This window comes from Botryllus schlosseri, chromosome 9 (assembly GCF_051294905.1).
Source record: "Botryllus schlosseri isolate E-star chromosome 9, Bs_hap1, whole genome shotgun sequence".
In the NCBI taxonomy this organism is placed as follows: domain Eukaryota; kingdom Metazoa; phylum Chordata; class Ascidiacea; order Stolidobranchia; family Styelidae; genus Botryllus; species Botryllus schlosseri.
Genome location: NC_137244.1, coordinates 9,253,667 through 9,267,150, shown reverse-complemented (window position 1 = coordinate 9,267,150; position 13,484 = coordinate 9,253,667). Strand labels below are relative to the sequence as shown.

At 40.9% G+C, this 13,484-nt stretch overlaps 1 protein-coding gene across 1 annotated transcript; it reads right to left on the bottom strand.

The window, feature by feature from the left end:
- Positions 1–7,767: 7,767 nt before the first annotated feature.
- LOC145446490 (oxaloacetate tautomerase fahd2, mitochondrial-like) lies at positions 7,768–12,681 on the bottom strand. The gene is made up of 8 exons (XM_080324795.1): positions 12,510–12,681; positions 12,221–12,340; positions 12,063–12,138; positions 11,137–11,239; positions 10,397–10,494; positions 8,987–9,149; positions 8,726–8,922; positions 7,768–7,974 (listed from the first exon to the last, which is right to left on the bottom strand). The coding sequence occupies exons 1-8, from the start codon at positions 12,614–12,616 to the stop codon at positions 7,912–7,914; spliced, it is 927 nt and encodes a 308-aa protein (XP_080180921.1). The 5' UTR covers positions 12,617–12,681; the 3' UTR covers positions 7,768–7,911.
- Positions 12,682–13,484: the final 803 nt, after the last annotated feature.

Below are 13,484 nucleotides of genomic sequence, written 5' to 3'. Positions count from 1 at the left end.
GCCCTCCGAGTGCTCAAATTTAACAATACTGATCTTAATCGAAAGCTATAGTTGCCCTGATTCCGGAAATACAATTTAAATGCTGGTTTGAAAATCGGCATTTTTCCGAATAATCGCTCGATATAATTTCCATTATCATGGTCAATTGGTCATTGTGTTGTGTTACGGCGCTGGGATTGTTAGGAATAATCGGCCTTGACGGCTATTTTGAAGTGGTTCCATTGCCATGTTAACATATTCGGAATCAGCGCGACACTAGCTTTCGATTGAGACCAGTTTGATTAAATTTCAGCTCACGGGGCGCCAGCTATAGGACTACCAATTACGCTGCTTTTAGCCGGCTGTGTACACTGTACAGTACACTGTGCAGCCTCATTTTGCCGCCCCCTTGGAGATTGCCGCCCCTGGCTCAAAGCCAGAACCGCCAAGTGGCTGCTACGCCACTGATTGGGCATGGGCATACCCGCAATTTCATCATGAGCACAACCTTGTTGGCCAGTTGGACGGTTCGAAAATAATGATCACTATGTATTACGCGAAATGGGACATAGGATAAAAACGTGATTTCGTTGCACATGACGATATGACGAGCACGCGCCGAGAAATTCCATCTCATCGTTGCTGTGAATCGGATGAGCAAACACACGTTCTATCGTGATAGTTTTTAATCGGGCCGCGAAATTGGACTGTGTCATCGTGTATGTAACTATGTATGTGAATTGAAATTCATTACTGTGCATGATCGTCATTCGCTCCAGTAAGGATTTTCGAGCTTAAATAGGGCATGGCAGAAGAGTAGCCGAAAATGCTGTTATTTACACTCAGCAAACAATTATTGTCGCGGTGCGAGCTACTCAATGCGATGTCAGAACCTCATGGTATTTTATGTTGGAGAAAAATTACTGATTTGATACGCGATTTCCAATTTGTAATCATCTGTTTCGTGTATTCATTCTTGATGTCTGTTGGATACTCCAGTATTCCCGAATTATCGCGCACTGTGATTTGTAAATGTGCATAGTTCAATTCGTTACCGGCACGTCGAAATGTGCATGGCACAGTGTTCAATTCGATTATTCGATTCGTTTCAACGGGAAAATATTATATTCCGATAAACTTGATCGACACCGAATGGACTGGTAATGAATGCACCAATATCGAACGTCAAACCATTGGCTATTTGAGGCAAATCGGATTTCTATTGATCAGGTTGTGATATGCGCCCATATTGCTATTACTGCAGCTGCAGTTGAATAATAATCGCAAATTTAAAGATTGAATTCAGCTGTATGGCTTAATGTTAACGAGTACAGTGCCAGTGTTAAAACGCCGCATTGGAATTTCAATACTGTACACAGCAATGGCATGAAGTAAAGGGCGTTCTAGTCAGAGATGCCACTGGGATATTTCGGAAAAACCCAAATGTGGACGCTAAATAAACCCAGATGTGGACGCTAAATAAACCCAGAAAAACCCAGATCCTATATTTCCCTCAAATTCCTAAGCGGAAGCTGAGAAAATGGAAACTGACAGTCATATATTGTCATAGAACCGAGTTTTAGCCCTTGGTATTGAGACTATAATAGTTCATGCAATACGTTTTGCTCGGTTAACAACGCAAATATAAAAAAATATATATATCTTGTTTTCTATTTGACGCATTGCTAAGAAAATACTTGGTGCGCGTTGCTCTGACAGCTCGTGTGATAAATAAAATTATTACTTCGAGAGTGGACGTTAAATAAGCTGTGAAAGAAACCAAGATCTTATTTTATTTATTGATACTAGCAGTCAAGCCTTGAATCGACATAAATCGTAAGAAAACTGTTCCGAATTCCAATGAGTTTCTCTATGAACATGACTTTCTGCGAGCTGAAGTTGGTATACAATAAAGCTCCATCACATCACGGCCTTTCATTTTAGTAGTGAAGCCGTTTCTCAAGACTCTGCCGTTACAATATAACAAAATTCCTCGACAATGCAGCAATCAAGCAGTCAATCAACAACTGAATCTCGTGCATTTATCGACATTACAATCATACTAATCTAATATAATTGATTTTCGAACATAAAATTAACCTGGCGAACATGATGTTGAAAAAACCCAGATTTCAAGAACAAAAACCCAGAAACCCAGGTGATGCTCGAAAACCCAGAAACCCAGGTGATGCACGAAAAACCCAGATCTGGGTGGGAAACCCAGGAGTGGCATGTCTGGTTCTAGTGCAACCATAATCAACATTGACAAATGTCCATTATGACGTCACAGGACGGCACGGCGGCACCTATGTCTTCGTTGCTGCATCCGATGTTACTGACGGCTGACAGACTCTAGATCACTATAGATAACTAACCGAAGGGTATGGATTAGTAATCTATATATAGACCAGGGCCAGGGCGGTCGAACTTTTCGGATAAAGGGCCTCATGCAATTGACGAACGAGTACGCTGTCCACTAGCCGCGCATAAAATCGCGTAAAATTTCCAAAGTTTATAAATGAACTAGGTCAATAATATTAATACTTGACAATATTGCGGGTCTACTGTATATCACCCGCTGGGCTAGTTTGCAAGGACAGGACTATTCGACCTCTAGACATATCGATATCGAAGGTTTCCGCTAATATGTGACAATCATTTTGTGACTAAATTTCATGGTCGACGATCTTTCTGCGAGCGTAAACGCGAAAATACTTTCTCTCGAATATAGTTGGACTCAATCGGCTAAATTAGGCGTTTTTTTTTCATTTTCAGGTGGGGGTAGGCTACAGAGAAAGAAATCGTTTGAAAATTAAACACGCTAAGCGTGAAGAAAAATTTTACTACTGTTTTAGTTTATTGTAATGTACGACAATTTACTAAAAATGTGACTGCTGGACCCTGGATCAGCCATTGCGTCGGAACTGACATTTTAGTCATCAACACAAGTGTCGCGGCCATACTGATTATATTTTTGGTTGGCCTTGCAAGTTCACAATCTGAGCAATTCAATTTCGATAATATAACAGAATTTCGATAATATAATGGGAATTAGCTCGCGGGCTACTCAAAACCTTCTCGCGGGTCACATATGGACCGCAGGCCGTTGGTTGCCCTCCCCTGATATAGACAGACACATTCGATTGTTTTCAGAGCCGGAGCTGGAGCCGGAGCAGTGGTAATAATGCAGCTCCGGAGCTGGAGCCGGAGCTAATGTATGATGGAAGAAAGCTCCGGAGCCGGAGCTGGAGCAATCCAAATTTACGGCTGCTCCAAAGCCCTGCTTCAAAGCTACATTTTGTACTTCCATTTGAAGGAAATTTAGCATGTGTTGTAAATCGCTCCAGCTATCCTCATTTTCAGGAGGGGGAAGACTATACCAAGCACGAAATTGTGTGACAATTCAAGACGCGTAGTGTCCAGAAAAATTCTACTATTTTAGTTTATTGTAGTGTATGACGATTTACGAAAATGTGACTGGACCCTGGATCTGCCAATGCCTCGAAACTGATATTTTAGTCATAACATCCCAAGTATCGCGGCCAGACTAATCACATTTTTGTTTGGCGTTGCAAGTTCACAATCTGTGCAATTCATTTTCGATAATATAACATGATTTCGATAATATACTAGGAAATTACCTCGCGGGCCACTCAAAACCCGCTCGCGGGCCACATTTGGCCCGCGGGTTGGCCACCCCTGATATAGACAGGCCCATTCTATAGTTTTCAGAGTCGGAGCCGGAACAGGAGCCGGAGCAGTGGTAATAATGCGGCTCCGGAGCTGGAATCGGAGCTAATGTATGATAGAAGAAAGCTCCGGCTCCGGAGCTGGAGCAGTTAAAATTTACGGCTGCTCCAAAGCCCTGGTTATAACAACCTTGATTTCATCCTGAATATAGCACATATATTTATTATCAGAGCGTTAATTAGTCGAGGAGTCCTCGGGCGTGATTCAAGCTATTTCCAATAGTGAAGTCCCAACCGAAAAAACGACCGTCAACAACGTCTAAACCATTGTTTTACTACCATCCTTTAATTATTTTTTTTGGGGGGTGGGTTGCCAGACACAGACAATTTTCGAAAGGAACGCTGCAGGAAATAAAGGCTAAGAATCACTGCTCTGAGTCGAGGATGGGCAATTATCCCCCCCCCCCCTCCCCTGACCAAATGAAAAGCAAAAAATACGTTTGCGCGCCCAGTAAAAAAATTAACTCTATTCTGCGGCGTAATAATTGAATTTTTACTTGAAAGCAGTGAATTACATTAAGAATACATGCTGCTCAGTGGATGTATTGCTATTAGGAACTGAGAAAGTGGCGGTTAATTAACCACAAATAATATTTATTCGCCATCATAATTCATATCAATGGTTACCATGATACCTTCAAAACTCTTTTTAACCCACAGACTCGTTTTTAAAGCAAGAAATTAGGATGTATATGGGATGTTACTATAAGCTCGTCTTTGTCGCTGTCTCTTCACTCGGATGGTCGGTGGGATACCGTTCCACACGTCAGGTCCGGCATATTTGATTGAGCGATGATCTTTTCGGTCGATCATGTGATATTTGGACGACGTGGATACGCGTGTGTTGTAGGCCAAGGGTAGAGTGTGGTAAAACGCCCATGCGAGGTAAGACGCCCACCATCAATATGACAGAACAAAGCAAGCGTTGAATGCGTCACAGTATCACAAATATCGCCTAAGGGTCAGACGAAACTGTCACATTGATTTCCACGCCAGAATGAAGATTTGTAACGTTTCATGAAAATTTATGAGTTTTTCACATATTCTTACCTTTTACAACCAAGCAAAATGTCATATCTAACGGATGCCACAGAGAGTTTTCCGGTCCTATTCATGATTTCCCCGCGCGTAGTTGGATGTAAGTCACATAGTCCCAAGGCGAACTCACACAATAACCACCTGGTACCGAGCAAGATAGTGTAACCATAGTGTCCTATATGGTGTCGACACAAGCAAATCTCACGGCTCAGTGAAATTGTTTCACGTCACAATTTCCATTTGGCTACAGGCAATTTGACGGTCATTTTTTACCGGCTTGCCGAGCATTAAATTTGGTAAAACGGGTATCAATCGAAAGCTGACTCTGCACTGATTACGAAAATATAAATTTTATTCCGTTCGTGGCCGTGGAACTCCCACAATCAGCCTCGAATTTTTCATTGTTATGGAGATTGGCATTGAGACGCAGCAATGCTGTCTGGTGAAACGAGAGAGTAATGAGAGAGTAACTCTCTCGTTTCGCCAGACAGCATTGTTGCGTCCCAATGCCAATCTCTCGCTTAGCCAGACGCGAAGCCCCCCAGAAGTTCGGTCTATAACCATATGGGGGGCCCAAGACAAAAGTTTTGGGGGGGCCTGACGAAGTGCTGTTACGGCCCTGGTTGCATGCGGTATTTAGTCGGGTATAACGCGGGTAAAAAGCCAATGGAGGCGTTTTTCTCGACCTATGTAGCAAAACGTCAAATTGATGGACATAGATGAATGATAATTTTACATTTGATTATTGATGCTAGGACTTCCCAGACGATCGTGGCAGAGTGAGGACAGTATCTCGCGCGCAAATCCCGAAATTCAAACAGTTTCGACCAGTTTGGTGGATATTATAACGTTTCCCGCTTAGGGTAGGCGTGATGCCCCACTCTACCCTACTAGTGCGCTTTTGATTCCGAGGTAAAAATTCATTGAAATATTCGGGGCAATGACCGCAGTGGAAGTGATGAATAAACTTGGTGATTTCTAGTTTCCGCATTTCTTCAGAACTAACTCAAGTGACTAAGGCCACCCAAAATTGGTGTAGGCTACTTGTTGAAAATATTTACCGTGATACAGCGGGGCAATTTCCCTCTAATTTATAATAATTCCACTCGTAAACCTGGTGGAAACATCCGTAAATCATATTTATACTGTACAAACTCTAAACTGTAAAAAGCAAGTGCCGAAAAACTGTTCAAGTATATAGTAGTGGCAGGTAGTCGCAAAACGTAGCACTTGAGTGATTAGTTCGGGTAGGCAAAACCTACTTGAGAATAGGGCCTACTCCGAAAATGTATAGAAGTACTTCGTTACTGACGTACTTTTCGAAGGAGATGATAGATTGTTGTCTGTCGATTTGGATTTTGAAACAGAAAGATAGCTATATCCCTATATCGGTCGAGACAAAACGTGCGAGGTGCGCCATTGGATACTCGAGACTTTCTCCGAGTGCTCACAAAGAGTGATATATGCAGTATATATCAGTGGCTTTCAACTGCGGTACCGACTGGACTGCTCCGTATTGCCGCGAGAAAAGGGAGTATGGAGAGTCGACAAAAATTCATGGTACGGTAATTCCAGGAAATGAGACTATAATACTGCACTCAGTTTTAAACTTCATCATGTATATGTGAGTTCGTGGAATTTAAAACCCTGATCGCAAAGTTATCGCATTTTTAAAAGTGACTATTTTGTGCTCACCGAACCGTGGAATTAAATTACTTTGACATTGCCTGCCACATTAACGATGATAAAACAGCATTATTAAAAATCATTTATAGCAGCGGTTCCCAGCCTTTTTGTATGTCGGAGCCGCATTTCAAACTTCAGAGCCACATGAAAATACTCTGGTAGGCGACTTTAAACGAAAATTTAGAGGTAGCTATAGCCTACCTCTGGATCTCACGATCCAGCTATTTCAAAAGCACGCACATTGCACATGGACTTCTTTCGATTGCACATCGGTTACTTTAGCATTAATGATAGACGCAGATTGGCGAGTGATATACATTGAAATAAACTGACAATGCATATCATTACTAAAACATACTATTAGGTCGTTATGTGATAGCTCTTTCTTCATACATTCCAACACTTATTGGACAGGATTGCGGGGGATTATACGCTGTGTAATATATCATCATCATCATCATCATCATCATTGGTTTATTAGCAATTTTTATATTGGATTTCATTGCAATTTATACTTGATTGTGAGCCGTTATATTGATGTTAGTACAATTGTGCCGAAATTTACTCTTCACAGAGACGATATATTAAGGTCTAGGACCAGCAGAACTCAACATATATCCTTGTCTGACGGGTATTCGTCCATGCGTTTGAAACTAGTCTGTAAGAATTCTCTTTCCCGGTTTTCAGAAGCGGCCTTGGACGGCTTTTGACATACCTAATATCACTCATTTTAGCATTCATATACAGAAATTGACTAAAACTATTCATAGAAACAAACAACTGTCGTCTATTATATTTTGTGGTTTATTTAGAGGTCAATCAGAGCCGGAAGAACGCCATCTTGACGCCGCATGGGACTCTGAGAGCCGCGTTTGGGAATCATTGATTTATTGTGTCTAATTGTAGAATAAAAGGCACTCTTGAAGCTGAATTGAAAATCGTTTTCCCAATCAAATAGGGTCATGCATCTAAAGTAGGTTTAGAACAGATTAGTTTTCAAAATCCGTCATGCGTAACATTCATTTCAAATATCTATTTCGCTATTTCGTTCACGCAAACATTGGGAAGCAACATATCGTATGAAAGCTGGATTTATAGGGGACCTACCTGACTCATTATTTGATTCTTAGTTTGTCTAAATTAATTCACATAACCACTTTTGAAACGAGGTATTTTCGTTACTAATTCTGCATAAAAACATGTAGCCTAATGTGATGACCTGAAAGTATCGATGATACGAAAAAATAATTCGATTTCCGAACGTAATAGCGACCCATAAAACATAAAGTGGCATCAAAAGAGAAGCCAAACAAAAATGCTGTTACATAGTGTAACCATTGATAGCTGTGCTACCATAAAGATTGAAAAGTTATGATCAGTAATAAGAATTGTCGTAATGATATTACAAAACTAGAATCAACACTCTACTTATGCGATTCAATCGCATGTCGACTGTTGACTAGATGACTGCATTCTCGATTCGTCCAATTCTCTCAATTTCACATGTCACCACGTCGCCGCGCTGTCAAAAACGAAATATATGTCATCAAATTTGAAGAACCTGGTTTGGATGGAGTGAACGAAAGTTATTCAACAATCCATTCAAGTTGTCATCGTCGAAACAACATGGGCTCAAAAGACAATGCAAATCGAAACAGATAGGTAGTTGTCGAGACGACATGACGCAGTCTATAAGTTAAATACCTAACCAATGTCAAATACATTGTTACTGCTCATTTTGAGTAACTGTAGCATTGGTTTTATTCAGAAAGGGATCCACATTGCGCACAGGCTTTATTGACATACCAGAGAGTTATTCAATGATCATGTCAAAACGATTTACACAAACAAGAATAAAATAATGTATCATGTCTTTCTCGAGTTTATTAGGATGAATTGCTCTGATTTGAGTTTGTCAGGTAGCAGCGTCCAGGCGATGGAGTCAGTCTGATAGCTAGCCTAACGCACGTTCCAAAATGCTCCACATCCCTGATGCAACGAACGGTTCATCAACCAAAAGATGGGATTATTGTGTTCGACCGGTTGATCGAGATCCACGCATTTACCAAATCTCGAAAGTGGTATCAACTTTAGATCGACGAAGGTTGGTGAATAAGTCCACGCCGTTATAGATTTGGAAAAAACTCAAGAAAAATATTATCCTCGTGTATGCATGCGATGTGGGCTGGGCAGAAACTTAAGCAGGAAATTGGGATTGATTTTTTTAAACTTTGACGGAGCATATTTAGTGTGAGCTAACAAACTAGTCGTACCTTCAGAAATATAGGGGGCTCTCTGCAGGCGCCTACTCCTGGTGGAGTACCAGTGAGAATAAGGTCTCCTGGCTCCAAAGTGCAGAATTGCGAAGCCCAGGAGACGCAGTAGTTTGTCTGGAATATCAGTTGATCGGTGCAGCTTTCCTGCATCACATCACCGTTGACTCGACAGGAAATTTTTAGATTGTTGGGATCTGCAACAATTTGCGACTTATAGCATAAGAGCACCACCGTCCTGACTATGCAACACCGACATACCTGGTATTTCCTCTTTGGTTGCAATCGCTGGTCCCAACGGGCAAAAGGTGTCAAATGATTTGCCTAGCAGCCACTGGCCTCCATTCATGGTGCCAAACCAGTCACGTGCACTTACATCCAAGGCTACCGTGTATCCGCCAATATGATTTGCAGCATTTTCGATCTGGAAACATGTTAAGGCTTTTTCTAAAATTGAAAATTCGATACGGTTCTATACCAGGGGTTGCCATACGTCCGGAATTTCCCGGACATGTCTGGAATTTCACTGTTCAAACTGCGTCGTGGAGGAAATTCTAAAATATGCAAAATGTCCGGAATTTTGAAGGCTTGAAATATAGGCTCATAATTTCTTCGTAAATCAACATAAACAATATTATTTATGGGCAGATTTATGCCACATGAAATTTTTCTTTCCGCTGCACGCGATTTAGTATCACATATATTAATTTTAATATGGGGACTACCGCCCTCGCAAAAAACTGCAATCGAAACTAAATAAAATAACTTTCATATACTTAAAAGTCTAATTGTAATCGCAATTATAGGACCACGGTATATTCCTAAATTCGGTTAAGGCCGTTTCAATGCTTTATTCGAAAATAGTGGTTTTAAACCTGTGGGTCTTTTGCTTTTATTCTGAGGTTCGCGAAGATATTGAACGTAACGTCTGGGCGAAGGTGACCTGACCCTTTTTTAGTAATCAGCTTATCAAATTTTGAGCTTGGCCACGAAACATGTTCGAATTGGAAATGGAGTCTGATCATAAAAGGTAGGAAACCACCGGATGTGTGGTGCTTATATAGCTCAGCTCGACCACTAACTCTGATCATGTGGGCGGAGAGAGGATTAACACTACAGTAATATATGAAAGAGCCAATATTATTGACAGAATTCATTCAAAAAATTTAACGACCAGATGCATATAGAAAGAAATCAGATGCATAGCAATATAGCAATAATATAGCAATATCCCTCCAGAAGTTGCATCGATTACCCTATGGTGGGCCCAAAATCGCCAATTTTTTGGTCGGGAGGGAGCTGAAAATATGTGGTTACAACACACAACCGTATACCCCTGAAACAGATCGTGACCACCTCTGGTCGATAGGGAAAGCTTTGCTAATGTGACGTCATATTGACAGACAATGTGCTCATACCTCATTTTGAAATTCGCTAGTGGGCGGTAAAGAGTGTCCGAAATTTGAGCAACAAAAATATCGTGTACTCAACGACTAACCGTTGACAGGTAGGCTACGTAACATACGGTCGGTAAGAGATTGGGGGAAATCGAAGTCGCATATTGTCAAGAAAAAACATTGGCATGTCGTATCCTGAATGAAAAAGGCTTATACAATCAGTCACAACCTGTGAAGCTATAGGCCGAATTCAGACTCATTCAAATTATCTCACTGGTATGTCCTTCCCCGTGCTGCCGATCACGATTGCGAGTTCAACTTCCCAGTCCACAGTATCCGATAACTTTGGAAGAATTATGTTTTCTTTATCGCCTGTAATTTAGATCAGGGATATCTTGAAACTCCTAGATAAACTATAACTTCTAGATATCCCTGATTTAGATATACCATAAATGGAATGTAACAGGGACGTGGTAGTCCTATGAAATTTTAAGCGGCGAACAATTTTCGATGGGTGAAGTAAAATGACTGATAAACGGGTACGAATTCGGCATCGCAACAGTCATAGGTAAAGTCCTCTCTAGTGTTTTTTACGCCAGTATCTTTAAATTGAGACCATATGATGGAGCGCAGTACCCATTTAAGATAAAGCCGTGGTTTCCACCGTGGACGATATGGCCCCCCAGTGGGCGATTTTGAGAAACAGGGGGCGAAAATTAACACGGCCAAAATGCACGAGACGACGGCTTATTCTGCATATGACTCAAATGCTACGGAAAGTAGACGGAGAAAACGGTTTTCGGGCACATACTCGGAAAAATGGTATACTTTTCCGTCAATTCACCAGCGATCAGAGTTAGGTGAATGAATGTCCCGCTTATATGTCCTCTTTTACAGATCCGTAACTATGGGGGGAGAACGTTTGTGTCGAGCTTGACAAGGGGCGATGAGTCGATAAAGGTTGGGAACCACAGACACCGAGGAAGATTTCTGACATAAGATGCCATACCGTACCAATGATCGTTGTTGGGAACTTGTTAAAAATTAACGGCTCTTTTGGTATTGGCGTATTTGTCTCTTTGCAATGATCTCGGTAATTCATCCCAACACAGATAATCTGCAAAATTGAAACACCGCGAATGAAACGACTATGCCAATAAGCGTTACCAGCCTCTGAAAGAGTGTAGAATTGAACTATCGTGTGTCTACATTTCTGTTGAGTGGGAGCTCCATTTGTTAATTTGGTGCGATGGAAGTAGCGAGCAGAGATGAGTGGATTGGGGATTTCTATGTCCTAATCCAATCCAAATCCGAAGCTTCAGATCTTAATCCAAATCCTAATCCATAACTTTTGTATGTTTAAATCCGTGTCCAATCCTAATCCGATTCTAACTTGAAATTCAGAAAAAACGCTTATTTATGCAAGGAAGGAATTGAAAATTTTTCTTTCACAAGCAACAATTCTCTTTATTTAAGATAACTTAGCATAGGGATGCACCTCTCGTCTTCATTGGCATCGAGTGTACCATAGTGTAGTGTACCAGGCCGAGGCCATACATTATTTACTGATCTGAATAAAGGTTGTCGCCATTTCCCACACAACACATCAATCTCCTAGAAAATCGGTGAATCCAATGCAAATCCTAATCCGTTGAGAAAGAAAATCTCTAATCCTAATCCAATCCAAATCCAACAAAATTTCACAAATTCGTTTTTTTTCACATCCTAATCCAAGCTTATCTCTGGTAACGAGCGAGGCATGTGGGATGTGAAGAATTTCGCGGTTGACTGGTCATAGACATACGCAGACGAAATACACACGCTCGATGAAATTTTAATTTTACCGAATCTCAAACCTTCAGTTTTCTACGCTGAAATTTTTAACGTTATAATTAGATAATCCTATTACTAGAACTCAAATGTATGCTGCTAGAACTTACCTTGCGCGGTTCAGTTATAGGCGCTAGCAATTTAACTTCACTTCTCGGAATTTCAGCGACGCCGCCCTGCATGTACCTGCGAGCATAGTTGAATGGTCATGTCATGAACTGTCTGACTGCTGACTAGCGCACTATATCGGAAATATTCACAAGCATACTTCGTTGCCTTTCGAATCATCTCTGATCCACCGCCGAAAAATGAGACGGAGTTGTCGGGAAATCCGGAATCTTCAGGAAGGTTGATAATCGCGCCATTTGCACGAGTTTCAACCCCAAGCCTTTACATGCGGTGAAAGAAATCAGAATTAAAACACAGGAGGTCGAATATTGGACAATATGATAAAGTTGTATGGGAGACTCTCTCTCTCATTAATTCTTCTATTCACTAGTCTAGACCGTTCGCTATAATTTATAGCATTGATTGCCACATATATGCATGGAACTTACCTTCTTTTCCCGGATTGCTCATACTGCACTAAACGAAGCCAACTCTTAGCAGATGTGCTAAACGATCGGGCAAGTCCATGCCAATTTCTGCAGCAGCGCAGCGCCATATTTTAGCAAGAAAGTGCGCAAACAAGATTGTCCAACGACTGCTCTCGTTTGTCTGCGATATACGTGACGTATCCATGACTCATCAAATAGGTGTCTTTTAATAATTGCTTTGTCTGCGACGCGAATATGAAGTATAAAACAGAAGCACACGCTGCTCTGAATTCGTATCAACTCACGTAGTTGAAGATCAAAACACAAGGGATAAACGACCAACCACTTGTGCGTGTAGTCAATATATGCTGTCCGATATATGTAGACAACACTGGTCAAAACAAAACGAAACAAATCTTTGGCAGAACATCTAGGAGTCTTTTCGGGGGTTTCAAGGTTGCTGATTACGAGTATCACATCAGTTCTACCAGATTGACTCTAGTTTAGGAAATACGTATACCCTTAAAAATGTCCAAATTACTTCATTTATCCCCTTAATATTTCACTTGGTAGGAAGTTACCATCAGTAGCGGTTATACCTTTATACTGCGCAAAGTGTGCATATAAATGTGGCGTATCTGAATTCAAAGACCACGCAATGTCGTTTCCTCACCTTCCTATCTTTTCATTGTATCACAATTTTTGTAGTGTATGGAACTGATAAACATTGCTAATAAACCGAACCGAAAGATAATTGACTGCATAAATAACCCTTATGTCGTCCTCAGTTATTCCATCAATATGAACAATGAACATGACCTGATTCGAGATCTTTTTTGTCAAGCCTAAACATTTCACTTTTGCACAACGGAAATGTATTTTTACTGTACCAGTTGGTCATTCTTCCAAGATGAAAGAGGATTATAACGCTACCAAATTTGAAAAGCTTATACTATACAATACTCATATATGTGTCCCATATCTCTTTTGACTTGT